Raw genomic sequence first — 26,332 nt, 5'->3', positions numbered from 1 at the left:
ATACGTGCCCTCACGCCTTCTGGTATACTCGTAACATATCCCACCTACCAAAAAGCTCCACGTCACAAAGACCGCATCAGGACTTTTGTACGACCCATCTTGTACTGACATACATTGTGGGCATTTAAAGAGAACACTGCCCTCAATCGGTGCATTTATTGATGCCCGTTCTTGATGCTGCAAATTTAGTCATATCGCAAATATCAACAGGCTCATTCAACGCAAAAGCATCAAAGCATCATGTGTCGTTGTAAGTGCCTCTGTACAAATTGTATGTGAGACATATGCTGAAACCGCACACCTACACCAAGGGTTCGCATACATTTCTCCCACAGAGCCATGTCTGCTATCAGACGTTCTCATTACGCCAGACAACAGCATCAGCAAGCAATGCTCCGAGCACTATCTTCCGCATTTACTCCCCCATAACGAAGAGAAAGACCTGGATGATTCACCTGATGAGTTAATGCGAATGCGCAACTCCTTACTGAACATGGACGGTCTTGGAATCGCTTGTAGGTCATACCGTATTCCGTTATCACTATATGGCTTTCTTGATGTACCTGGTAGTCATAAGACTGTAGCTGAGGCATTCCCACAAAGTCCAAAGCCTATAATCGCAGAAAGACAGCGACACAAAAACACCCAAGTCCTGAAAATATGCTCACACATCCAGGGTACACGACAGCGACCTCATCTTACGTTAAGAACGTTACAGGTCCTCGCCCCGCCCTCTATAAATCTCAATCGCCGCCAATCAACGACTTCAACTTCAAGTCTCTCTGCTACAACACCGAGTCACAATGTGTCTTCGCCCACATCCGTGCTACAAGCGGCTCCGTCGTAGCGCAAGTGAACAGCCACCCCTTCGTCTTCGGTCGCCATGTCTTCATGCACAATGGTGTCATCTCAAACTTCTCTTCTATCCGCCGAGAAATGGCGTCCCTCCTCTCCTTCGATGCATACTGCAATGTGCTAGGCAGCACAGACTCTGAGCACGCCGCCGCTCTCTACATGACAAACCTGACAAACAGCAGTGGCAAAGAAAGCTGGGAGAAACCATACCCCCTCAAGAAAATGCTTGAAGCCATGCAGAAGACCGTCACTCAGATTCTCACACTCCAAAAGAAGACACTTGGCGAAGCTAATACGCCCAATTCCCTCAACTTTTGTACCACCGATGGTACGAAGATGCTCGCTATTCGTTTCCGGAACCACGCCTCACAGCAGCCACCGAGTCTGTACTGGTCAGAGCTCGCGGGCCGCACTCTCAATACAAAGTTCCCTGGCAACCCGGACAGTAAGGATGGTGGGAGCGCAGATGCGGGCACGGAAGTTGGGGAAGCAGGGACAATGGGTAAACATACCATCATTGCGTCTGAGCCCACGACATATGATAAAAAGGAATGGCACCTGATCAAGAGGAACTGCGCGCTTATGGTGGACGAGGACGGCGTTGAGCGCGAAGAGGAGCTTCAATATGACGCAGATTTGAATGCGAGGGATCCAAAGTTCGATGGCGGAGTTTAGGCGAGTAAATAGCCATAGTGGCTGACGAGTGTCTTGTCGCGTGCTTTCGGGGTATTCCTAGTGGCTCTAGCCTTGGTTCACCTAGCTTCATCGGTGTCATGCTCTTGAGTCTTATGCGACCTCACTTCAGTGCGATTCTCACTTGTGACCGATTGGCGTGTGGCGGGCTTCCACTTTTACCGGTGCTAGTACTGAATGACAACGGCGAAGCGAAATCACAAGCATTTTCTTGCATTATTATTGGTAAGCTTTACACGGGTATCCCAAGTGCACGCGAGTGAGGCGAGTCGCTGGCGACTGAATCGCCGCGGAGGCACAGAGCTCCTGCTCATGCCGAGCCTTCGAACATGTTGAAAAAACACACCTACTCGTCCCATTCATCACCGATATCCACCATCCCACGGTATACCATCTGGCCTGAGCCCCATCGCCTCTTTCTGCTCCATCTGCTTCCTCAACTCGGCTTCTCGTCTCGCGTCCTCCACATACCGCATCCTTTCCCTCCTAGCCTTCTCCTTCAACTCCCCGAAAGGATCAAATCGCTCGCTCTCTGGATTCTTGAAGGGATTTTGCTGCCAACTTCCTCGATCCGTAAGCGTTGTACTTCTGGGTCTGTTATTTAGTACGTCGTACGCTTTGTTGAGGGGTGGATCAGCAAACGGATTTGGCGTTGGTGGTACACGGGTTGAGCGCTCGGTAGAAACGGTTTCGGGACGAGAGTATGAGCCTGGACCGAACAGTGTGTTGCTGCGGTCGGTGGAGCGGGTCAAATGAGCGTTTGCACCGACACCGTCTCCGCCGTTGAGACGCGCGAAGATCGAAGATGCGGTGCCCACGTGTGCGGTCTCTGGAGGTATGATTGAGGCGGGTGCGTATGGGTTGGAGGATTCGAATGGTGGATCCGCGTCGATATAACTCTGCTTACGTTTGCGGCGCTTGATGAAAACGACCACAGCGACCAGCAGCACTAATGCACCTACTCAGTTGTTAGCAACGAGATAGTAGCTACCACAACGGTGGTGACAAACCAAGTACGCCTAACACTATTGCGGCAATCATGGCGTCTTTTGTCATGGTGGGCTCTTGTTCTCGTTGTGGGAGCCTCTGAGGGGCACTACTCTCGCCAGAAAGTTCAGGCTCAGCAGTGTTCGTAGGTGGCGGAGCTACAGATATTGAAGCCATGACGGAAGACAGCTCCGGAGGGTCTGTTGGTCTGACCTCCTCGATGATGGTTGATGTTATGGTAGGACGAACGGCGGTTGAAAGGGTGGAGCCGGTAATCTGGGGTTGTGGTGCATCCTTTCCTGAAGATGGTCTGCCCAAGTTGAGGGAAGGCACAGTCGTAGCCGAACTATCACGCTCCGATACAGATGTTGGCATCGATGTAGCGGCAGCTGAAGTAGGATCCAGAGTCGCAGTAGATGCGGCTGTGGCACCATTCTCAACTGGTGGCGGTGCCTCGGCCTCGTCTTCGGATTCCGAATCCTCGCTCTCAGATATGTCACCGACCGTTGATGGGCTGCTGAATAGTGAATCTGGGCTCTCTGGGCCTTCTTCCTCCTCGGCTCCGGTAGCAGGCATCGTACTTGCAACAGGATCGATCTGACGAATGCGCTTTGGGAAGACCTTGACCGGAGACGGCCTTCGGAGTTGATAGCGGGCCATGACTGATGTAATAAAAGGGATTAGGTAGTAATAAACTGAGATGCGCTCGCGCAATTAGTATCAACAAACTACAACGGGGTAGCGAATGTCCCCAGGACTAAGAACCAAAATGAATGTATCCGGTCGACGGAGGTATGAAGATAGGGCCTGATTTCCTGAAAGAACGACAATCTACATCAATCAAGAAGTGGAAAGGAAAGTGAAGCAGTGAAAGATGGAGACGCCAATGCTATCAATGTGGGATGACGGCTTGGGAGTTTGCCGTCAGGGTCTCTAGTCTCAGTCGCATAACGTCTCTAAAGTGTGAATCAGTGGGTAAGCTCGGAGCTGCCTTGATCCCTAGCGCTGTGCGGAGCATACCCGTGAAACGGCTCATCTGCTATTGGGCTGTCGAGTGCGTCCTTGAAACTAAGGCTCACCAACAGCCACAGCATATAGTGTGCGATCGTCAAGAAAAGGCATGAAAGTGTTAACGTGAGCGATGCTAAGACGCGCTTGTGCCAGGGAGTATTGCTTGTTCGAGTTCGTGGTTGGTTGCGGCGATTTTGTGAGACGTCTTGGCAGTTTGACCTGACGATGATGGATCGCGTTGTGCTTCAGCACCTCCGCATGCGCGGCAGCGGCATGTCAGTTGTTAGAGCCACACACCGGCCATTTTGTGTCAATTTGCAGATCAAGGCGGTGGTTCGAAAGATTAAAGGCATGACGCGCCGCGTAGGCCCAGACCTATCCAAAGACGTGAGCAGCGGAGTTCAGTCCGGCGGCAGGGCGCATCTAGATTGTTTGACGAAGAAGGGCAAGAATGGCCACGTTTGGCATTTCAAGGATAGGTACGAAAATCGACTGTCGCGATGAAAGGTTTGAAGGGTCAGATTACAGAGCAGAAGGAAGTCAAAAGTGGAGCAAACCCCAGTCGATAAGCGAGGCATTAGCATGACGCAGTCGCGGGCCACCGGCCTTCCGCATCAACAACGTTCGTCTCCTCAGGCAGCATCGCCAATCATCTACTGTCGAGTGCTCTCTTGCCTTCTGGGAGCTAGGCCAAAACTGAGACTATGTCATGTTCTGATTAAGGACGGCGCCACATGTCCACAAGCCGAACTATCCTGCCGAGGCGATCATTCATTATTTGCAATTACCAAACTTGAGAAGCGGGGCCGAGTACATTATATTACATATCGCAGTCTATGAAAGGTTCTAATTTTGGGTCCAGTTCAGACGGAAAGAAAGCACTCAATCGTGTCTGTTCAGCTGTCACGTGGGAATTGCCCGGTCCATACTTTGGCCCAAGCACATCTCGTAGTATACACCCTTCTTAGCGAGCAAATCTTGGTGCGTGCCGCTTTCCACAATCGCTCCCTTCGCAAAGACAATAATCACATCTGCATCCTTGATCGTGCTGAGACGATGCGCTACCGCTATTGTTGTTCGCCCATTTTGCGCTTCTTCGAGCGCCGCCTGAACAATCCTCTCGGACTCGGTGTCAAGCGCCGAAGTGGCCTCGTCGAGGAGAAGCAGACGCGGTTCGCGGACCAGCGCCCTAGCGATAGCGATGCGCTGACGCTGCCCACCTGATAGCTGCGTGCCTCTGCTGCCACACATCGTTGCAAAACCGTTCGGCAAAGACGCAACGAAATCTGAAATATTAGACTGTTTAGCTGCGACTTCAACCTGAGTGTCAGTCGCATCGCCCTCCACACCCATGGCGATATTATCTCGGATTGATCCCTGATATAGAACCGGCTCTTGCTGGACCAAAGAAACACTTCGGCGGTACTTGCGCGGACAAAGGCCTGTCAATGGGACGCCATCGCATGTGATACGTCCCGTTACGGGATCGTAGAATCTCTCGAGGAGCGAGACCATCGTCGACTTTCCACAGCCCGAAGCGCCGACAAGGGCAATAAATTGACCTGGTTGCACATCAATGTCGATGCCTTCCAGGACTTTAGCGTGTGGCCGAGACTCATAGGCAAAGTCAATGCCCTGCATCTGGATATGTGTTGGACCCTTATCCTTCTCGTCATCGAATGGCGGTTTTGACGCGTCTTCCTGTACAGCAGGCTTCAACCTACGCAGCCAGAAGACGTAATTTGCAGCAGTCGCCGACTTAGTCAGGCTCGTGGTGTACGAGAAAAAGGCCGCAGCTGCCTCTCCCGAGAAAATGACACCGATGAAGACTGTGAAGAACTGGACAGTCGTGTACTCTCCCGTGCTGATCAGCCGGCCGCCGTACCAGAAGCCAAGACCCATTGCCAGGAACGAGATGGATTGTGTGAGTGCATACCAGAACATAGTCCAAACTAGAGCTTTGATGCCGTCTCTTGCGACGCCGCGTAATCGATCCTCGTAGCGTGCGAGGATGTGTCTTTCGAGCGCGAGACTAGAAACTGTGCGGATGGCAGAGACTGCTTCAGCAGCGAGAGCAGCACTGCTAGCGAAACGTTTGCCGGTAAGATCTTCTAGCTTGAATTCAAGTCGGATCCGGAGGTATCCAGAGAACACGATTAACGGCATGGCCCCAAATACCACAACGAGGCCCAGCTTCCAACCAACCACAATGGCAAGGATAGAGCTAGAGACGATGTTGACGACATTAATGCATATAAGCATCAAGTTGAAGCCCATCAAATCCCGCAAGCTGTCAGGATAGGCATCGAGCTTTGATGCTAACGCGCCACTCGCGTTTTCCTGGTCGTCGAAGAACGCCATGTCCTGCTTGAGCACGAGGTCGAAAATGTCGCGTCTAAACTTTCTCGCGACGACCTGCGCTACGATGTTGCTAGTCCAGCCAACGACGCTGTAGACGGCGAAGTTGCCCAGTGCCACAATGAAAAACATCAAGGAGTAGAAGTCACCCTGATCTACCGCTTCACTCGGGGAAAGCTGAAAGGCTTCGACAACGCGAGAAAAGAGGATAGCCTGGGCTGGATACGTTGCTCCTGTCGTACTTTAGTAACTGGCGGGTCTGAGTGATTTGCTAACATACCTCCGGCTAGGGTTGCGACAGCCAAGATGAGGAAACATTTCCAGAGATCGCCTTGTTCCTTGAGGACTATGAATGTACACTTCACCAGATTGTAGTTGATGCTATCCTTGTCTGACTTCTGCGCTTCTTGACCAATAGCCGATGCTCGAGTTTGTGTTCGGACTAGATCCACCCTTTCTGCAATGTGATCCTCGTCTGGCTGTTCCTCGCCCTTCGTTTGTCCAAGATCTTGAGCCTTTACAAGACGAGCGTAGGCACCATTTTCAGCAAGGAGCTCGTCGTGCGAACCTTGTTCAACCACAACTCCATGGGCCATGACTGCGATATTGTCGGCATTTCGAACAGTCGACAGCTTATGAGCGATGACAATTGTAGTGCGGCCTTGAGAGACGCGCTCCAGCGCTTGTTGTACGATCTTCTCTGCCTTTGGGTCGAGAGCGCTAGTGGCTTCGTCTAGCAAGAGTACAGTTGGTTCCGAAACGATAGATCGTGCGATCGCTAAGCGCTGTTTTTGACCACCTGAAAGATTCATAGCGCGCTCGCCAAGTTGTGTATCGTAACCCTGTCTGACATTAGAGGTTTTTCCATGAGAATGCGAGAAGCAACATGACACACCTTCGGTAGTCGCTCGATGAACTCTTCAGCATAAGCATCCTTGCAGGCTTTCTCTACAAGCGCTCGTTGCTCGCTTTCGGATAGACTGGCCTTCTCGGTGCCGAGCAATCCGAACGCGACATTTTCGTATACGGTACCGGAGAATAGTACTGGCTCTTGCTGTACCAACCGGATGTTTGTACGCAGCCAAGTCAGGTTGAGCTTTCGGATATCTGTACCATCTAGACATATGGTGCCGCTAGCCTGGTCGTACCAACGTTCTATCAAGCCAATGATCGTGGATTTTCCGCTGCCAGAAGCTCCTACCAGGGCTGTAGTCTTGCCAGCAGGTGCCAATAGAGTCAAGCTCTTCAAGACTGTGATGTCGGGTCTGGCCGGATAGGCAAAACTGAGACCCCTAATCTCGACGACACCTGTACACACATCTGGTATCTCGCCCTCATCACTCAGGGGGTCGATCTCGGACTTTCGGTTGATGGTCTTGAATAACTCGTCGGCTGAGGAAGCCGCTTTCGTCAAAGCAATGATTTGAGGTGCGATGGTCGTCATTGCAGTTGCCGCGACGATGACAGCGAGTATAACGGTAAAAACGTCGCCTGTTGATCGGTCAGTATCGTGTGTCATATGACTTGGTGGGTCTGTCCTTTCCAGCTTCATCTCAGTCCCATCTGATGCATTACGTACCACTCTCTGTGATTTCACCCCTAGCAAACATCCGAATGCCTTGCCAGAAGGCCAATCCATAGCCTGCGTAGATGCAAAAGAATTCGGTAGAAAACATCACGGCATAGTTCGGGCATTTCTTCATACCCACTTCTTGAGCATCACCAAGAAGCTTGTCGTATTTGTGAGACAGCAATGGATGGATCCAGAACGCATGGACCGTCCGCACTGTCGAGAAGACTTCTTCCGCAAGTTGCCCAGCTTTGGAGTAGATTGGTAGCAGTTGGTTCTCGTTCTTGGTGTCGATACCTACGGAGATACCGACGACGACGATGATTGTCGGAACGATGCTTATCGTTATTAGAGTAAGCTTCCATTGTACGACAAAGGCGATGATGAATGCAGAGACGAAGGTCGATACACCTTGAATGATCAACGTAAGCTTCTCGGATATACCGTTGTTGACATTGTTTCCGTTCGTCGTAGCCTGAGTTGTGACTGAGGCTGCCTCATCTGAGTCAAAGTACGCAATGTTTTGCCGAAGAACGTGTCTTATGAAGTCCAGTCTTAGCGCCTTGGTAGTCCGTATTGCCGCGATGGAGACGAAAGCCTTGGAATATGAGCATACATTTTAGCGACACAAATCGTTTACCACTCACCGAGTGTATGTAGACCAGACCAAACTTTGCAATGAAGAGATACACAAAGTATAGGCTGAACTTGTCCACCTCTGAGCGGTATCGGGCCGGCGTAATCGAGCCTGTCGCGAATTGAGTAAATGTTGACACGAATTTTCCAAAGACCAGATCCCTGTAGAATGAGAAGAGTAGGTTAGTGTATGTTCATAAAGTGGCCGACGCTAGGCGCTGTAAGATTCCATAGCTGTTAATTCTACTGCAAAGCAAACCCAGATGACTCTATACCGCCGTTGCAAGACACAAGCGCGATGATGGTCATGCGCAGCCTCGCAGGTCATACCAAACACAACATGTCGTGTTATGCACACATACTTACATCAACGGAAGTAGGGTTCCAGCGGCGATTGCGGCGACGAACGCAATGATGTTGAGCGTCCAACTGGTGCGATCTGCATACTTGAAGATGCCCTGACAACGTTATTTTCGGCGTTTCTCCAATCCTACCAAGCATGCTTACCACGTAGCTGCCCATACCACCCTTGGGCTCCTCAACTGCGCCATCGGTGTTGTCTGTCGGTGTTGTACTTCTCTTGACGTCATCGCTTGTGCTGCGCCCAGGGGTATTAAGCAAGTCTTTGTCCGGCGACATATTGGAGGCGAACGTTACATGCGGTGGGCAGGCAAACAGCAAGGGACCACGCCGATACCTAAAGCCATCTCAATGAGGTTGAGCATTGCGTCCGGACTTTGCAAAGCGCGGGCCCGCGGTGAACAAGCGTCCAGAAAGGGCGTCGCAAGCGGCTGGACACCTCCTTTACGGGTCGGTATACGAGTAATGCGAGCCAATCGGCACACTTTCTAATTCTTGGCATAGTCACGGGGTTGCGCGTTCCTCGCACTACTGCTCGTGAGACTTCCTGGCAGCTTCCGGCTTGACAGGATTATAGTTTTGACTCACTCGAACAGGATCTGTTACGCAATAGTAGGCTGCTGCCTATGCTGTCCTGATTCTGCTTGTGAGTAATGACATCGTCGATAATTTCCAAAGCCGCGGATCCCGAAAACTCCGTCCTCCGCACACATCCACATTACATGCCAGTCTGGCACTTCATGTGTAGAACAACCGCGGCACCGATTGCGTAACCGCTACGATGGAAGACGACGACATGGATGGATCGCTTGACGGAGCTATGTCTAGGCGTGCGGTAAGTCGCATATGGCATACCAAGGGCGGCACACACGTTGACGATCCACATCTAGTGCGACAGTTGCCGAACGCGCAAGATACGTTGCGATAGAGGCGTGCCATGTTCCAACTGCAAGGCAAGCAAATTGGGTATGTTTACTTGGCATACTCTAGGAATCGCTGCTGATTCGTGCAGCTTGCAAGACAACTCCTCCCCAGCAAAAGGCCCAGCGACAAAGGGTCCACATCTCCGAAGAATAGTACGTATAACCCACTTGTGGCGCAGTCATCATCGTTTGTGGCCCCAGGCGTACCCACACTGCCACGAGTGTGTAGAGTTGCCTTTGGGTCTCGAGGAGGCCTGGTTTGTATGGCAATGGTGGTTATTGGGTTGTGCTTTGGGGAACATACCCATGTTCTCGGTAAACATGCGTTCGCATGAACCTAACGACTTCGCGATGCTCTCCTGTCATATACTGCGGCATGTCAAGTCGACCACAGCCAATCAACCAAGTTGGGCGCATCTGGTGTGGAGTAATCTGATCAGAACTGACTTCCCTTAGCGAGAAGAAGATTGATCGAATCGAAGACCGTTTGGCAGGCATTGAAAATGCTCTTGCTAGTCTTGCAACGGTAAAGGCTCCCATGGACGAACATCACGTGAAGCATACACTAACTTTGTACATCGGCCATCTAGAAGCTTGGCAGTCTAGATCTCCACAAAGACACTCCTGATACCAGCAGCCAGTCGCGGTCGAGTAGGATTGGTCCTTCCAGAAGTCCAGGAAGTGGTCTCGTCGATAGCCATACACCTGCGCCATTTGAGGGCGAGAGCTCCATCAACAGCCAGTCCGATTATGCTCGAGCGATGTTGGCGCAAGCTATTGGGAGTACACCCTCTATCGGCCAGAACGAAGAAGTCAAGATGGCATTTACTGCTCTTGCGGAGATGGTTTCTCAACAGGGCCAAAACAATACGCATTCTAACCACACGATTAACCACTCTCTCGCCGACATTGACCCTGCAAATCTAGAGCGCCCACCGTGGGATATAGCGTGTTATGCTTTGGAAAAGGCTACCGGTAGGACGCCACACATTGCATATCTCGTTCAGAGCTAATGGGATTAGAATATCCAACCATGGCATTCGCGGTATTGTTTCCGTTCTTACGGATGGCTAATCTCAAGGACATTTTTCACGAAGCATATCACAACCCGGAAACTTGTAGCGCCGCTCGACGCGTGCTCACTTTTGGTGTTTTGGAAAATGTGTTCAACGAATTTCGGGTCTTTCCACTAGTCAACATGGACACTACCAAGTACTACACATACGCCACCGTATGCAGGAGGCAGACAGAGGTGGCCTTGTCGCAATTGCCTATATGCTTGCCAGCAACCTTTGAGAACATCATGGCCTTGTTACTTGGTGCAGCACAAGCGGTTGAGAAGTGCAGACCTTCTCTATGCTGGACTATGGTATCGAGCGCGGCAGCCTTGTGCCAGAGCTTAGGTTATCATCGTATCTACACAATGGTCGACGACAATCCGAAAGACCGGCAAACAAAAATCCATATCTTTTGGATGATTTACATGCTCGACAAAACTCTTTCTTTACGCTTGGGTCGCTCAAGCATCCTCCAGGACTGGGACATATCTCTGCCATTCGTTGTATCGAGAGATCCCAACGACCAGAATCCTGAATCAAGCGACATGCTCTCGTACTGGATCAAGGTAGCGCGTGTACAGGGCTTGACCTACGAGAAATTGTTCTGCCCTGCTGCCTTTTTGAAATCTACCGAGGAGCGCACACGCACTGCCATCGAGCTTGTTAATACTCTCAACCAAATCTGGTACGAACGAGGCGATGCTTCACGTATGGATTTCAGCCAGCCAGGCAGTACATTTACTTTGGCTTCGGAACGGGCAAGTGTGATAGGCCACGCTCCAAATGAGACACCGCTCCCGTCTCAATACAAGCGTTATGTACACAAGTCACCTCACATGGGACGTGACCCGGGTATTAGCGAATACATCCAAGGCAAGCTCTCCCCATTCTCACAATCGAACCCGGCTGACTGGTCTGGGTAAAGGTTCTTTTGAGCGTATCCAAGACATATTTTTCTACTCTGATGTTGTTATGCACTATTCGACCGTCGCCCTAATTCAAAGAGCGGTGAGTCCAAGCAACATGTCCTTTAACCAGGAATGTCTCAAGTCTTCAAGAGCGGCTCTTGTAGCGCACATGAGAGCTAGTGCAAAATTCAATAAAAAGGGCCAAGAAGATTTATGGTCTGGATATGTACACTGGTCAATTCTCCAGGCACCCTTCACGCCGTAAGTTGCTCCAGCAATCTACAGACCGCTCAGCTGACTCAAAACTATAGCTTCATCGTGTTATTTTGCAATGCCATTCAGAAGGCAGATGCATCCGACGTCGATTCTGATCTAGACTCCCTCTCAGAATTTGTCACCAGCCTCGAATCCTGTCGCACAATCTCTGAAGGCGCAGACAAACTTTATAAGATGTGTAATCTTTTCTTGCGTGTCACCAAGCTTTACGTAGCGGCTAAGAGACAAGATGCCGCTTCACGGCTGCGTGGAATTCCACAAAACGAACATTCCGGATACTATACAACTGTCGACGGCACACGGCTTGATCTCAGCACTATGTCTCAGTTCGATCCATATCTCACCGCCCTCGGCCTACTGCCTGAAACCGTATGGCCTGCGACTACATACTCGACCGCTCCTACTTCGGCGAACATAAACCCCTTCGGAGAAGCTCAGGCAATTCACAATGCGAACGAAGGTGGAGGACCAGGCTTCGGAACACCCCAGGGAAATCAGAACCCCATGCAGGAATGGTTTTCGGGATCACGCTATCTCCTGAATATGATGGAACCGGGCGACGATCTGCAAATGCCAGATGTCCATATGTGATAGAAGAGGGCATGAAGGCAGGCTTCACTTTTGGCGTTTAGAGAATGATAGATCTCCCTAACTGTACATTTGCTTGTCATTATAGTATACCCTACCCTTGGCATTGCTAGATGCCATATGTTACCTGCGATGTTGTCGCAATCCATTTTCGGAACACCCGCAACACCTTGACAACTCACTGTTCTTTCACATCACTTCAATCGATACATAGCACTTTGAGAACAACAATAGCCTCTATCTCACAGTCTCGTGAAGTATGCTGGGATATCAGGTAGTTTCTGGCTAGTTGCACATCCACCAATATCTCTACACGCCACTATCCTGACATTGCCCAAGTAGGTCAAGAAGCATAACGTGACAATGTATCATGTGACCAATATGGATGAGTCGAGCCCGGCATATAGTTTGTTTTGCGAAACTGAAACGGCTTGTTTCATGTATAAACGAGAAACTTGAATCAACTGCATACAAGGAACGATTGGAGAAAAAAGGACTATGCTGCACTTTGCAAGAGAAGAAGAGGGATGCCATCAAATTATCTTCCGTTTCGTCGGCGCAACTATACCGCGAACATCATTACACTATATACATCGCGACCCGAACTATGCACGAAGGGAAGCTCACACATCAAGGTCAGGCATCGCATTATCATTGGCCCAATCTTTGATCTTCTCAAAGTTCCTGCACACATGGTTGCTCTCGTAGTCAGGCCAGTACCCCTTTTTGCCCTCTTGCGGGTGGAATGTGAAAACGTTGACGTCAGATTGGCACATGAGGTTCATACGAAGCATCTCGATACAATGATCTTGACGATCCTGTTAGTTGTGATCACGAGTCAACAAGGTTCAACACGAGCTTACCGAGATGTGCCCTGACCTTTTCAGGCTTGTCGTTTATGTCACTCCACCAGACCTTGGAGTAGTAATCTGGGTACGTTGACATGCGAAGAAGGTTGAGGCAGTGAAGCTGGTGGAAGACTTCTAGGCCAACCCGGTATCCTGTTTCGCCTGTTCTCGGGTCTACGACTTGGAGGGCATCGGCGGGCTTTTGTAGCTTGGGAAAGTCGTCCATGGAGACCATCTGATCGGGAACTGTGAAGTGTTAGTGACAGAACGTGGGTGGGTATAGTATGGGTGTTCAACGAAGAGAAATGGTAACCTACGGTATGCGATGTCCATCCATGCATTCTCTACATCGTCGGTAATGCCAACGTACTTGGAAGAGTTCAATGGGTTCGCCAACTCAAATTTTGTTTGGCTGTACTCGACAAGATGCTTTGCAGGCGCTGAATCATGTCAGCTCGCGATCAGGAGTAATCAAGACCCTTGAACATACAAAAGACGCCGAATTGATCCATCAATTTCGCCGCTGAGTGACCTGAAAAGTCTTTTTGCGACATGACCGAACATATCAATGAGAGCATTGATAGTGCAAAGACGAAAAGGTTGAAGAGTGTAAGATAGGTGTAGCTTTTCCTTCGTTGCCTCTCATCTCTCTGGTATTGTGTGGTGATTAAGGCGGTGTTTTCAGGGTCGCCTTGAGAGGAGCCGGAGTCTGTATATTTCTCCATCGCGACCCTTGCAGCGGGAACTATACAACAGATATAAAGAGGTGTTTGTCCTTGTGACGTTGAGAGAAGAAATATTAGTCGACCCGCGATGTAGAAAAAAAAATGATAGTCGCTCAACTTTCGATTAAGAAGAAGGAAAACAAAGATGGACCACACAACGTAGCAAGTGGGAATTGATAGCCCGAGGAAAGAAGCTTAGTTTTGGAACAGCATCCTCCGATACGTTTTGAGTATCGCTCGAGGCAGGTCACCGAAACACGGGACATCTCAAACGGTGCCGCCATGCCGTGCATATCTCTCTTACAAGGCATCTCTTTCCGGTGGCGTAAGGCAACAATAGCCTTGCGCACCCACCTGCAACAAGGCTTTAAGGCAACAAGCTTTTACCAAGCCTTCCGAGACGCAGAAAGTGGGGACGTTCCAGTATCTCCGTTGGTTCAGCCACTGCTTGGGTTTCGAGGTGGACACTTAGCCAAGACTGGATGTTCATACTTCGGCACCATCGTTTCAGCTTGGCGCGCCAGCCAAAACGAGGATCCTTTACTGACATGACACGCACATGGAACAAACGTCCCAGCAGCATGACGAGAGAACAACGGAAATAATGTTGACAAGACGCCTGTGCTAGAAGCGAACCGCGGCTTCACCGCACTAGTTCCATGGGTAAACTGGTCGGTTACAGTCGACCTATCCAGTGAGATACGAGTCCCACAATTTCAACATCATCCGGTCAAAGCAAGCTATACGGATAGCATTGCCGATAGGCAAGGAGCTATCGGTAAAGGTCACGGAACCTGAGGTTAGACACGGTTGCGCGGCGGCTCGATTTGGACACGACCGTATTCTTCAAACACTGACAGGCCTTGTCATTGGTGGAGACGGAAGCCCATCAAGACCTTGCGTGTTTGGCTTCCTGTACAAACGCCTTTCACTGCTGTGACATCGGGGGAGACTCGATGACTGACTGGGGTGTCAACTCCGCTTCTGTGCTGTAAGCAATGCAACATGTCTCAGGAGCTGGAGGAGAAAGCAAGCAGGTACCCGCTATGCTTCCCGGGAGTATACCTCACTTATAAAGCACCTCGAAGTTCCAGAAGAAAAGGCATCAAGCGTTGAACGTGCTCATTCCTTCTCCCAACCTACTCAGACCTGTTTCATCTACGCTTCCCTGCTGGCAGATTCATTCTTTCTTTCAATTCCAGACTCATCTAAACTTTCTTCATAATGAGATTTACCGCATTTACTCTATTGGCCCTGGGTGCCTCAACCTCAGCCTACGTTGTGCCAAACAACAAGCAAGCCGTCGATAATGCCGTCGAAACACGCATGCCAGTAAGTTGGCCATTGCTTCTTGACATGATGTATACTTACAGCCCTCCAGGGAAGTGGACCTGTCCACGCAGCCAACCTCGTTGCTGCGCTCGTAGATCGTGGAGTTGAAGCTCGCCATCATAAGGGCAAGGGTGGAGCGGGTGGCGCTGGCGGTGCTGGCGGCCTAGCTCAGCTTTTCGGCCGTGACGTTGAGGCTCGCCACCACAAGGGCAAGGGTGGGGCGGGTGGTGCTGGTGGCGCTGGTGGCGCTGGTGGTCTAGCTCAGCTCTTTGGCCGTGAGGCTCAAGAGATGACACAAGAGGAAGACGACGCGCACTGGGCTGATCTCCACACTCGCTCACCACACCATAAAGGAAAAGGAGGTGCTGCCGGTGCTGCCGGAGGAGCTGGAGGTCTTGCCAAGTTGTTCGGTCGAGACCCCCATCATAAGGGCAAGGGAGGTGCTGCTGGAGCGGGAGGAGCTGGAGGAGCGGGAGGATTGGCCAAGTTGTTTGGTCGAGACCCCCAAGAGATGACGCAGGCTGAAGACGATGCTCACTGGGCCGACCTTCACACTGGCGACAACTAAAACGCTAGCAAGCTCTGCAGAACCACGAAAAGTGCCGGATAGGGAAGAGCTGGTGGAGCGTTTTGACGGGATGGTTCCCTTGGTATATGTTTTGACTTTCATTGACGTGTTCCTCTGTTGACGCGAACGATTTGTAATGTAGATATAGACGACAATAAACTGATCAATGATCAGAATCAAACCATTGCATCTGGCTCCATAAGTGTGTATGACGTGCTTGTCCTAAGCTTGGATGCTCGTGGAGGTATAGTTTTCAATACTCGAGGGCACTCTAATGGGGACCAGGGACCAATACTGAAGTGTCACAGCATCTTGGTTCGATCTTACACCTCAGCCTGTTCCGGGAGCTCCGAATAGAGCGTAGACGGAGGAACTTCGCAATAGAACTCTGCAACCGAATCGATCCCGATGGTCGCTATAGTGTAGTGATGCCGATGTTGGGTTAGAGAGATTGATGTGTGGAGTAGGAAGCTACGAGGCAGATCATTATCTGCTGCCGACTACCTTTACCGGGAGCCGACGGCAGGCGGGTCTTTGTGTGCGTCGCCATAGCCCCACTTGCTTCTCTCACCTTGGAAGGCAGCATAATCTATTGCCTGCTTATTCATCATGTCAATTGCTCGCCATGTTCGTATTTGGTAAGATCGTGTCGTGGGACTCTACACCATCCGTGCTAAACATGATAAAAACCCAAGGATCTCACTGAGCAGCACCGAACAAAGGATGTTGGCAACCAAAGACGTCACGAGGAAGATCCATTTCCGCGTATAGTAAAGATGGTCTATACAGATCTATCCTACAGACACAAGACTGCCTACTTCGTCGACATCGGTCGTGCTAGCTACGCACTTCGACGTGTCCCAAGCTGCAGTCGTCTCCAGACAATGCAGCGAATATCCAAGATTGCTCTTCAAGAACGCACGCTGGACAACATGGTCTAACCAGCGTGTTCTACAATCTCGCTGACGAGCTTGCCGTCCTTGATATAGCTCCTGATCTGCTCAGGCAACGGATTCTCGGCGTAGTCGTCTTCGACGGGCAGATTGATGTTTATGCTACTGCACTTGCTTGTGAAAACCTCAGTCGCCAGCGACTCCTTGGAGAGGTACACGGTAGCGCCGTCAACTTGGTCGAGGAGGATGGTGGGGAGAGTGCCGAGGACTTGTAGCGCAAAGTTGGGGCACTTGATCACGTCCACGGAGCTCACCAGTGAGTCGATGATGAGCGATGTGCGGGAGGAGTTGTCAAGCGAAAGAGCGTTTGCCTTGCCATTGATGCGGATGGTTGTGTTCTTGCAGCGGGAGATGAGGATGGAGTGGTTGATTTCGGCGTCGATCTCGATTGTCTCAGATGGTGAGTCGAAGTTGTCCTAGGCACGAGTTAGCGGCAAGTCTTACTACACATTGTCTGAGCAACACATACTATTATCCACTTGTTTCCATCCAGTTCCTTCTTCGGTGGCTTCTTTGTCCGCATGCTCTCCGGCTTCTTAGCCTTGGGCGGCGCGGGACTCTTACTCCTCAGGCTGCCGGTGCTATCGCTTCGTGTAGGAACTGTCGCATTCGCTCGCAACGACGGGTTCTTGTGTGTCATTTGGCTTGGGTCGACCTTCTTGAGCCCCTTTGTGACATCTGAGCCCTTGTTGAGATCGCCAAAGACGGCGTTCATATCGGGCGCGGCCTTCTTAGCAACGGGCGCAGCACCCGGTGGCGGCGGTGGGCCTGGCGGCGGTGGGGGACCAGGCGGTGGTGGTACACCTCCTGCTGGGGGAGCTGGTGGTGGAGGAGGAATGTTGGACGCGCCTGAAAGAGGTGCAGAGGAGATTTCCTTTGCAGCGTCTTTTGCGTCGATTCCGTTGCTGTTCCAGGCTACGCCTGTAGCGTGGTGTTTCTTCGCATACTCGGCGAGAGCTTTGAACAGCTTGTAGTAAGCCTGAACCCACTTGACATGCGCATCGCCGTCGGGCCTGAATCTGTCAGCACTGCCTCCAGTAGGGGGGAGGTGGACAACCATACTTGTCACGGTACTCCTTAAGGACCTTGTTGCCATACATCTGAGCTCCACCAAACAGCTCGTTGATGTGCTCGTGGGGCTTCATACCTCCGCCTTGGCCAATTGTAACCCATCCGAGGGAGCCAACACCATCGGCAACCATGGAGACGGAGTCCTTGAGCGCGGGGTCTCGGTTGCTCTGTCGGAACTCGTCTGTCTTCTCCATGCTCGCCTGGAGGTCCTTGAGAAGCTCCATCAGGGTGCGGTCGTCGGGCTTCTTGGCCTTGTTCGCAATGAAGAGGAATTGGCGCTGGGCGGCAAAGGCTCCCTCGACTGCTTTTGACTGGCCTTCGATGACGCTTCCCAGCTTTCCGCTCAGCCCTAGCCAGTTCTTCAGGTCCGAGTTGACCAGCTCGTCGAAGGCTTCAATCGCGGGTGGTGCGCTTTCCGCGACGAGTTTGGGCGTGTTGGCGCTCGTGTTCGCCGCCGTCACGCTGGGAGTGGCATCGGTCGAGGCTCCATTGAGGCTTGCGGCGCCATCTCCGTTGTTGGGCAGCGCAGTGCTGGCGATGTCTTCGAGGCGCGAGGTAGCAGCTTCGAGTCTACGGACCATGGACGTTAGTACGCTATCCGTTGTGACGCGAATCTGGCCATGTCGACCAAGGATGTGTGCTTGGTCGGGCTCGGGTGCCATCGTGGGGCGGCTCTCACAGAGTAGCGGGATGCGCAGAGTGTTGTAGGACGGTAGGTTCAGGTGGTGATAGGTCGTGATTACAAAGAGAAGACACTTACCGCTTGATCAGCGTCGTGAGATTATTCATATTGTTCGCCATGTGGGGAAGGCGCGTCTCCGCGTTTGTAGGGAAGGCACCTGTATTCGGACAGGTATCTTGAATGCTCGGGGAAGGGGCAGCCGCGGCACGCTGCAGCTTGTGCGACGCCTCTGGGTCGTGCTGTGGGGAGGGCAGGCTACAAGCAGACAAGGAGAGTTCACCGTGTCTAGGCTACCAACACAGCGGGATGTCTCTTTCGGTGTAAAAAGCACAATTGCAGGCAGAACTTCAGAGGGTCAGCTCTCCAGACGCATGGCCACGGCTGCCCACATGGCGCTAGCCGTCTGCAGCCAAGCCTGGTCCGTTCGAGACATGCACGTCAGCGGCATGCTATCAACCTCGCGCTCGACACACGGCAACATGCAAACATCCAACATGGCCGGTCAACATGCTGGCGACCGTGACAAGATTGATTTCTGCACGCTGGGCATGTTCATAATAGGTAGGCATGCAATAATTCTAAATGCATTCGAGCCGCTGAAGCTGTCAAGATGAGATCGAATTTCCCCCACCAAAGCCTCCAGTCAAAGACATTGTCGGAGGAGCAGGGTCATACTCGGCCTTGGGCGCGCGTATCTTCTCTCCACCACCACAGTCGAAATCTGTGGGCTGGATCGTAGACTGTGGGTCTGATTTCCCACCTGAGCTGCGCGACTTCATTGCGCAATGGGAGACTGGTGTGCTGGTACGCGAAACACCTGATCGGCTGACGACGCGAGGCTGGAATGGCTACACTGGCGAGAATGAGCATCGAGGTAAGTGTCTATGTGTCACCCAATCAGTAGTTCCAAGGCTGATGAATCCCGTAAAGCATTTCGATACTTGACGCCGAAGCTGCGTGTGGACCACGAAACTCTGATTGACACCGACCTACTGTGGTCCAAGTCATTCCACCTGATCTGTTCGCCGTTACGCTGCATCGATCTGATTGAGAGCATCCTTGCACTACGCAAAAAGAGTTCCAATTCGGCGGATGTTCGGCGTCCCGTGTTCATCTGGGAGCCTGTTCCTGATCTATGCACACCCGCGGAGTACGAGAACTGCCTGAAGGCGCTCAAGTATGTAGACGTGGTCAGTCCGAACCACGGGGAACTTGGCGGCTTCTTCGGCAGGAACACGGACGGAAAAAATTCTGTGGAATTCCGAACCATCGAGAAGCTGTGTAGTCAGTGGCTGGACAGTGGAGTTGGTGACGGCAATGGCGGGGTTGTCGTGCGTTGCGGGAAAGACGGCTGTCTGGTGATGCGCAGAGGGCTGCGTAAATGGATGCCTGCATATCATCAGTCGGCCGAGAAAGTAGCCGATCCAACTGGAGGAGGCAACAGTTTTCTGGGAGGTCTGGCAGTTGGCCTACTCCGCAGTGGCTCCATGTGCGCACTAGACAATCTCGAGGAAGCCGCGGTTTGGGGGTCCATCTCGGCGAGCTTTGCCATTGAGCAGATCGGCATGCCCGTTCTCTCACACTCAGGGGACGGGGAAACGTGGAACGGTGTTGGTGTCCAAGACAGGCTTTCAGATTTCAAGCAGCGGCTGGCTAGTTATGTACAGCCTTAGTCGCGTTCGCTGCTCCCTACAACCCGCCTCCATTCATGTCCAATCTAACCCTCAATTGTCCTCTCGATGATGCTCTGGTCTTGTTTCCGCTCGTGCTCCCTGATCTGCTTGCTCCAGCTGTGGGATTGTTAGCATGCAGGCCTAGGCTCAGGGTGCAGGGGCACGTCGTACTATCGGCTGGGGAAGAAACGGTGGCGCTCGGGCATCTTGTCGCGGTATTCGCGGTTTGCGCTGAGCATCCAGGCCAGGCCGACGATGCTGCCAAAGGCGAGGCCGACGGCGGCCGTGTTGGCCTTCCAGTTGGCGGGTTGGGCGTACCAACCACCAGCGGGCGACCAGACGTGCTTGGGGTATCTGTTGGGCGTCAACGCTGCAGGGCCAGGCAATTGGCAGTCGGGGCGTACGGGATCTTTCCTCCTCCGCCCATGGTGAGAGTGGTTGTGCGGGTTCGTGGGGTAGTATGCGGTCTGCGGAGCTGCCGTGAGGTCGCAGTCGCATGAGGTAGGGCTCGCACGGGCCCCGAGCTTGGCGGAAATTCTTTGGCAGTCGCGATCATGCCCTGTGTGAACACACGACCGGGCCAATTGCTGCTGCTGCTGTGCTGCCGCCCACTCCGCCGTCCTGATCCTTCTGCCGTCTTGTCCCAGAGTCTGTCTTAATGAAGCGGATACCCATACAAAGATGCGCCTCGCAACTGCTGGCTGCACCCTCGCCACGCCGGCCCTCGTGTCCATATACTGCAGCGAAGAATGCACGGAGAAGCAGCGTCATACCTCATAGTCACCGGATACAGGCCCGGTTCCAGAGCACCACAGCAGCACTGCCCGACGACGGGGCATTGGAACTCGAGATAGCAGCCAACGCCGGCACCCCATCGACACGCAAGTCACGAAAGCCACGGCCGCTCGAGAGCCTTCCCTCCCCACACCCAAAAGCTGCCGAGCGTTCGACCAAACTGCACGCCCTACGGAGTCGATTGTCCCTCCCGCCTCGATTCCCCCTCCCAGCCCTTGCACGAACCCTCGTCCACCCCTCCGCCGACCCCAACCCCGCCTTCAATAATGCCTCACTCTCCATACTCGGACGCCAGCTGCTGGGCTACTACACGTCCGAGTGGCTTCTGTGCAACTACCCCCGTCTTCCAACAGACGTCGTCTTCGCTGCCGTAGAAGCATACATTGGGCCGAGGGCCCTCACCACCATTGCAAGCGAATGGGGCATCGAGGCGGCGGCGGAACCCGGTGGTGAGGTCGATCCTGGTCTACTGCAATTCAAGAGGATACCATCGGGCGATGATCTGCCGCCCGAGCTGAGACGACAAGCGCCCTGGAAGTGGAATATCACTGCCACCCACAAGATCATGAAAACCGACGAATTTGGCTCCGACAACGCCGCACCCGGTCCACACGCGCTGCAGAGCATACCAGTGCCACTGGAAGAGGCCGCTTCATCCTTTGTCCGAGCACTCATCGGCGCCATGCACGTACACCTTGGCTCTCCGCTCGTCAAGCGATTTTTCCGCGACCACTTCCTCAGCCGACATCTCGACATCAGCACAATCTTCGACTTCCGCGTGCCCACCCGCGACCTTTCACGATTATGCGCACGAGAAGGTTTCGAACAGCCTGTCGCCCGATTGATCTCAGAAACCGGTCGTCTGAGCAGACATCCCGTCTTCGTCGTTGGCGTATACAGTGGAAAGGACAAGCTAGGGGAGGGGTCAGGCAGCTCACTAGACGAGGGAGTGACAAGGGCAGCCACAGCGGCATTAAAGGCATGGTACCTCTACAAGCCAGTCCAAGTCACCGTCCCAAGCAGCATGGAGGGCGAGTTGGACACGAGCAAGTGGCGGCCGAACTACATCGACCACGGCGAGGTTATTGTCTAAGACAGGCGACATGAACCGCACTTTGGAGTTGTAGGGGATTTATTTTGGGCATGGATGGCATGGATGCACGGCATACTCTTCGCTTGTACAGATTAAGAATGGCCGAGCGGGGGAGGGAAGAAAAAGAACGGTGTCGGGACAAGGCCGGAGAGGAGGGGAAGATTTACGCCACGTTATGCCACATGGAGGGTTCAAGACCGGCGCACCCAGCAGCAGTGCGCATGTATCATATGTGACATGAGGATACCACGATGATCCGCTATGTGTACAGTATAAGACGAAATGTTGCATCACAATACCCAGTACCTGTGACTCTACGCCCTTCTTGATGCACTGTTATTTCATAGTGACGGCAGTGAGACTTTTGGGAAACAGGGTGTAAGCAGAGATGGCTCATGGCTCTGATATTGTACCATGGAGTCGAAATTGAGAAAGCAGTAGTCATGACCCGGACGACGAATTCCCCAAAGCCAACATTCTCCAGATCCGCAAGGAAGCGGAGGGAGCTTCTGAGTCTTCTGGTTCATGCCTCGTTGACAAGCGAAGAAGATCTGACAGAGACGGAAGAGGAGTAGGAAGATGAAGAAGAGACTGATGAGGGAGATGAAGATGCTGCTGCGAATGCTGCGTGGTTGAGTGGCTTCCATCCAGTTTGGAGAAAACCAAGAGGAGAGCACGAGGGGGTACTGTGAGAGACTGGGGAAGCGGGAAGGCTAATAAACATGGCAGTACAATACCAATGTCTTCATACAAGCAATTTGTTCACATTCACATCGTCGATGATAATGTTCCTCAAAGAATATTCGCAGTCTAGGGCCTTCTCAGTAAATATCTACAAAAGACAGCTGTTACCCTCACTATGCATCAATGATATCGTAGTGCACAAATGGGGCTCTATGCTCAGTCGTCACCAAAACGTCCTCTCCGAACAAGATCATGCTGGCGAACCGTTAAAGTTTCCCACAACCTGCCGCGCTCTCAAAGTCTTTACTAATGAGACTATTTCATTGAGAGTACCTGGTATATAAACGCGTGTGATCAAGTCAGACACTAGCATAGCGCTATACATGCGACTCAACATTAAAGTTTGTGGAACGTCCTTCTCCTGATGTGATCGCAGCTCATAATCATTCTTCTAAAATGCACGCTGGATACTACCTCACTGACTAACGTACTACCAAGCAAAGTGAAAACACAAGGGAAGAAACAACCAACAAGAAGATCCTCCAAAAACGGGGTCGCAAGAAGGGGTATCAATGGTCCGACCTAAATTCAGAACGGACAAGATAAGAAGAAGGTAAAAATGGGTTCTTGGCCCATCGCTAGGAGATGCATCTCCGACTCATTCTCGTTGAGATTCGTTTCCGTCTCTTTCCGAGCTGTCAAGTTTCATACCAGCCATCCGGCTTCGGCGTGCCGATTGACCGGAAACTTCGAAAAGTCGATGTCTAACATGTTTCGCCAAGTATCACCGTGGCGTAGCCTCACGTTTGACATGTTGTTCGACGTTTGACAGTTTCTTTACCAGCCGCCTGCCGGTTCCAATCTGCGAGTCTGGGTCTGGAAATAACCATCGAAAACGCTTAGTTCTGGTTTGCGGGGCGCGTGGTGCTCCGAAATATCGACCAACGTCGCTGTTGACGCACCATTTGCGCCGAGAGATGCTGCTGCTTGCCCGCTGTAACCACCACCATCTAAGCTACGTCGCCTTCCTCCAGTAGCTTTACCGCCACTCAAACTCGCCAGAACAAACCTCATCTTTATTCTATCCTTTGGTCCTGGTAGGAGCATCTTCTCAATAATCGTCAGCCACTCGGACTCTGCCTTCAACTGTCTTAGCTTTCGGCCGGACCCGACCAGTCCGTTTCTAAGGTTCGAAGTGGTCGCTGCATGCAGTCTGTTTCGCCAGCTTGCAACTCGGTCGAGATGTGCATGGTATGAGGCATCCTGGGTGGATGCTGCCCGGTATTGCGCAAACACAGATAGTGATTGGCCTTGTGCTACCGTCATCATTGATAGGAATACGCAGCCAAGCGAGAACACATCCGACATTCTTTTACCTCGTGAGACAATCGCCTCGGGCGCTGCGTAAACGTAAGACTGGTCTTGGAAGTACGTGTGCAGCTGATCTAGGCGTTGAGAGTTCGCCATAGTCGGACTGAATGTGTCGATACTCTGTCCAATGTCGAAAGGAGCGAGAAGAATGCGAGCACCGTCTATAAGAATCTTGCGAGGCCGAATGCTCCGATGGCAAATCGATTGCGAATGGAGATATTCAAGGGCAGAGGACAGGTCATGCATCCAGTCCACCAGCAGCTTGGAGCGGTTTGGGTCGCTTCCAGGAAGCGCAAGGTAGTCGTCCAGAGTGTACTGTGCTTTCTCCGTCACGATACCAACGTGGCTTGGCTGAGAGTATGAGCAAAGCAACTTTGCTATGTTCTTGTGTTCATGTTGCTTGAACTTGTTTATCTGATCCAAGAGAGTAGCTTTCTGAGAGGAACGAGCAGTAACAAAGCGCTTTCGCACGAGCACGCGATCGTCACTGCTACCTTGCATGCGAACCAAGTCGACGCTCTTTTCAGAATTGCGTGATGACCGAACAAGGCTGACATGCTGTAGGGGTACTGTTTCTCGTGCAGTGAAGTCGACATGTGCTCCCGTCAGCGGCAGTTCCTTGGAAGTTGCGCGCCATTGCTCCTCGACGACCTTGCGTGCATTTCCCACAATGCCTTGGAGACGGTCCTCCGGAAACGGCAGGCTCTCATCTCGAAGATCAAAGAAGGAGGCCTGACGCCACGACGCAACATCGTCGCAAACGAACAACAGAATTGCGAGCCTAGGGTTAGACAATGTCCACTGCCATATTTTCTTTACGAGACCAGCGTCCCATCCCTGCTTTCGTACGAGCTCGTAGAACCATCCAGAAAGAGACTGGCCCTGAGATGATAGAATAGAGGTATTGATATATCCGTTTACCAATGGTACTAACGGAGCAACAGACTGTCGATATGGATTCATTGGTGAACCCGGGTAGTCACCATTCCTGAACGACTCCCCAGGAGTCTGAGGAGGTGGAGACATGGGCGCAAATCCTGCTACCGGATTGATCACCCTTATTGGCTGAGGAGCAATAGGTGTTGTCGATCGGCTCGTGTGAGGCGGAGTATGTTTGGGGCTACCTTGCGGCGACGAGGAGTCGGTCGACTTGTTGGAAAACGTTGAAGCTGGGCTAATCATGACGTTTGACCACGGGTTGTTGTTCGTGGTCGTCGGTGTTGTGCTTCGACTGGTGGCAGAAGAGACCGACGAAGTAGCAGGAGATTCAGTCTCACGGCCTTTGTACCACGACTGGTCATCGTCGCGGAGATTGACCATGGATATGGTATGTTGTAAGCTGTATTGGGGTTTGGGGTATTGCATCGCAGGCGTCCGCCACGGGGAGTTCGATGCGTGTTGCATGGCGTAGAGTGGATGGAGCCCAAGTCAGGCGAAAAGCGTCACCAACGAGGAGGACCGTAGAATAGAGAAGGATGTTTGCAGCGACTGGAGGTCTGCCTCGTGTGGGCTCGTGACAATGTGCAGAAAAACAAACAAGAAGTATCAGCGTAACAGAGCGAGGAACGTGAGAGCCTTGAAGGACGACTTGGGTCCAGGTGCCCTGGTCTGCAGAAGAAGTACAGCGGCACTCTTCGGGCAGGGTCGACCGCTTACGCTCCAGCGAGCCCAAATAAGGCTGCTGCCAGTAAAGGTCTAGAGGCTTTTGATGTGCTGGCACTTACTCGCCCGCATTTCGCCAGACGTTAGTGGAGGATGACAATATATGGCCTTAGACAGTGGGTGTATGTGTTGGGCGAATGCACGCTGGGCACGAGCGCACCCATGTGGATTAGTTGTATGCAGGCGAACGTGGCCACCTCAGAGTCGCCTTCATGGTCAAAGGCGTAGCGTGTGCATATGTTCGCAGCCCATGCTTTCCCGTATGGTGCCAGATCATCGAGCAGTCTGATATGGAGCGCGCGATCCGTCCCGTACCCAGTAAGTGTGGTCGGCAGTGTGCCTGACTATGCGCAGCGTTGCGCGACAAGGCCGCTAAGGCGCTGCAGGGCCAAGAGCACACCAGGAGCGACAGGAGCAGGACGCAAAACCTCTGTGCTCTGATACACAGTGAACAACTATTGGCGCAGACGACGATACCGAGGAGCTTCCCGCTGAGGTCTCTGCCGGGTGGAGGTTCAAAAGGACACGAGGTTCCGCAGCTCACCGTCTCTTCTCGGCATCGGAACAGGGAATAATTTATCTCCGTGTGGCTTCGGGAGTGACGTGCCTCCACAGCAGTAAGCGGCTGGGTCCGTCAGGCGGTATTGAAAAT

General features: G+C 52.2%; 10 protein-coding genes across 10 annotated transcripts; 5 read left to right on the top strand and 5 right to left on the bottom strand.

Annotated features, from left to right (window-relative positions):
* Window positions 1-240: 240 nt before the first annotated feature.
* On the top strand, window positions 241-1,530 carry ACET3X_005884 (uncharacterized protein; the record flags this gene model as incomplete). Its single annotated transcript, XM_069452035.1, has 3 exons — window positions 241-250; window positions 312-515; window positions 677-1,530. The coding sequence occupies 3 exons, from the start codon at window positions 241-243 to the stop codon at window positions 1,528-1,530; spliced, it is 1,068 nt and encodes a 355-aa protein (XP_069306244.1).
* Window positions 1,531-1,910: 380 nt separating this feature from the next.
* On the bottom strand, window positions 1,911-3,195 carry ACET3X_005883 (uncharacterized protein; the record flags this gene model as incomplete). Its single annotated transcript, XM_069452034.1, has 2 exons — window positions 1,911-2,506; window positions 2,559-3,195. The coding sequence occupies 2 exons, from the start codon at window positions 3,193-3,195 to the stop codon at window positions 1,911-1,913; spliced, it is 1,233 nt and encodes a 410-aa protein (XP_069306243.1).
* Window positions 3,196-4,449: 1,254 nt separating this feature from the next.
* Window positions 4,450-8,749, bottom strand: ACET3X_005882 (uncharacterized protein; the record flags this gene model as incomplete). Its single annotated transcript, XM_069452033.1, has 7 exons — window positions 4,450-6,137; window positions 6,185-6,746; window positions 6,800-7,395; window positions 7,484-8,072; window positions 8,122-8,272; window positions 8,477-8,568; window positions 8,618-8,749. The coding sequence occupies 7 exons, from the start codon at window positions 8,747-8,749 to the stop codon at window positions 4,450-4,452; spliced, it is 3,810 nt and encodes a 1,269-aa protein (XP_069306242.1).
* Window positions 8,750-9,251: 502 nt separating this feature from the next.
* ACET3X_005881 (uncharacterized protein) lies at window positions 9,252-12,226 on the top strand (the record flags this gene model as incomplete). Its single annotated transcript, XM_069452032.1, has 8 exons — window positions 9,252-9,305; window positions 9,361-9,436; window positions 9,483-9,546; window positions 9,850-9,919; window positions 9,984-10,368; window positions 10,416-11,324; window positions 11,377-11,620; window positions 11,671-12,226. The coding sequence occupies 8 exons, from the start codon at window positions 9,252-9,254 to the stop codon at window positions 12,224-12,226; spliced, it is 2,358 nt and encodes a 785-aa protein (XP_069306241.1).
* A 620-nt stretch (window positions 12,227-12,846) lies between these two features.
* ACET3X_005880 (uncharacterized protein) lies at window positions 12,847-13,649 on the bottom strand (the record flags this gene model as incomplete). The annotated part of the gene is made up of 4 exons (XM_069452031.1): window positions 12,847-13,031; window positions 13,087-13,317; window positions 13,389-13,511; window positions 13,562-13,649. The coding sequence occupies 4 exons, from the start codon at window positions 13,647-13,649 to the stop codon at window positions 12,847-12,849; spliced, it is 627 nt and encodes a 208-aa protein (XP_069306240.1).
* A 1,371-nt stretch (window positions 13,650-15,020) lies between these two features.
* On the top strand, window positions 15,021-15,696 carry ACET3X_005879 (uncharacterized protein; the record flags this gene model as incomplete). Its single annotated transcript, XM_069452030.1, has 2 exons — window positions 15,021-15,128; window positions 15,178-15,696. 2 exons carry the CDS (start codon window positions 15,021-15,023, stop codon window positions 15,694-15,696), a joined length of 627 nt encoding a protein of 208 aa, XP_069306239.1.
* A 937-nt stretch (window positions 15,697-16,633) lies between these two features.
* On the bottom strand, window positions 16,634-18,509 carry ACET3X_005878 (uncharacterized protein; the record flags this gene model as incomplete). Its single annotated transcript, XM_069452029.1, has 4 exons — window positions 16,634-17,065; window positions 17,119-17,662; window positions 17,712-18,290; window positions 18,481-18,509. The coding sequence occupies 4 exons, from the start codon at window positions 18,507-18,509 to the stop codon at window positions 16,634-16,636; spliced, it is 1,584 nt and encodes a 527-aa protein (XP_069306238.1).
* Window positions 18,510-18,881: 372 nt separating this feature from the next.
* ACET3X_005877 (uncharacterized protein) lies at window positions 18,882-20,075 on the top strand (the record flags this gene model as incomplete). Its single annotated transcript, XM_069452027.1, has 3 exons — window positions 18,882-18,963; window positions 19,013-19,276; window positions 19,333-20,075. 3 exons carry the CDS (start codon window positions 18,882-18,884, stop codon window positions 20,073-20,075), a joined length of 1,089 nt encoding a protein of 362 aa, XP_069306237.1.
* Window positions 20,076-20,119: 44 nt separating this feature from the next.
* On the bottom strand, window positions 20,120-20,502 carry ACET3X_005876 (uncharacterized protein; the record flags this gene model as incomplete). The annotated part of the gene is made up of 3 exons (XM_069452026.1): window positions 20,120-20,192; window positions 20,247-20,429; window positions 20,480-20,502. 3 exons carry the CDS (start codon window positions 20,500-20,502, stop codon window positions 20,120-20,122), a joined length of 279 nt encoding a protein of 92 aa, XP_069306236.1.
* Window positions 20,503-20,733: 231 nt separating this feature from the next.
* ACET3X_005875 (mitochondrial 54S ribosomal protein mL44) lies at window positions 20,734-21,963 on the top strand (the record flags this gene model as incomplete). Its single annotated transcript, XM_069452025.1, has 1 exon — window positions 20,734-21,963. One exon carries the CDS (start codon window positions 20,734-20,736, stop codon window positions 21,961-21,963), a length of 1,230 nt encoding a protein of 409 aa, XP_069306235.1.
* Between the last annotated feature and the right edge of the window lie 4,369 nt (window positions 21,964-26,332).

The sequence above is a fragment of the Alternaria dauci genome, chromosome 5 (genome assembly GCF_042100115.1).
Source record: "Alternaria dauci strain A2016 chromosome 5, whole genome shotgun sequence".
Classification (NCBI taxonomy): Eukaryota; Fungi; Ascomycota; class Dothideomycetes; order Pleosporales; family Pleosporaceae; genus Alternaria; species Alternaria dauci.
This window is presented reverse-complemented; position numbering and strand designations above follow the sequence as displayed.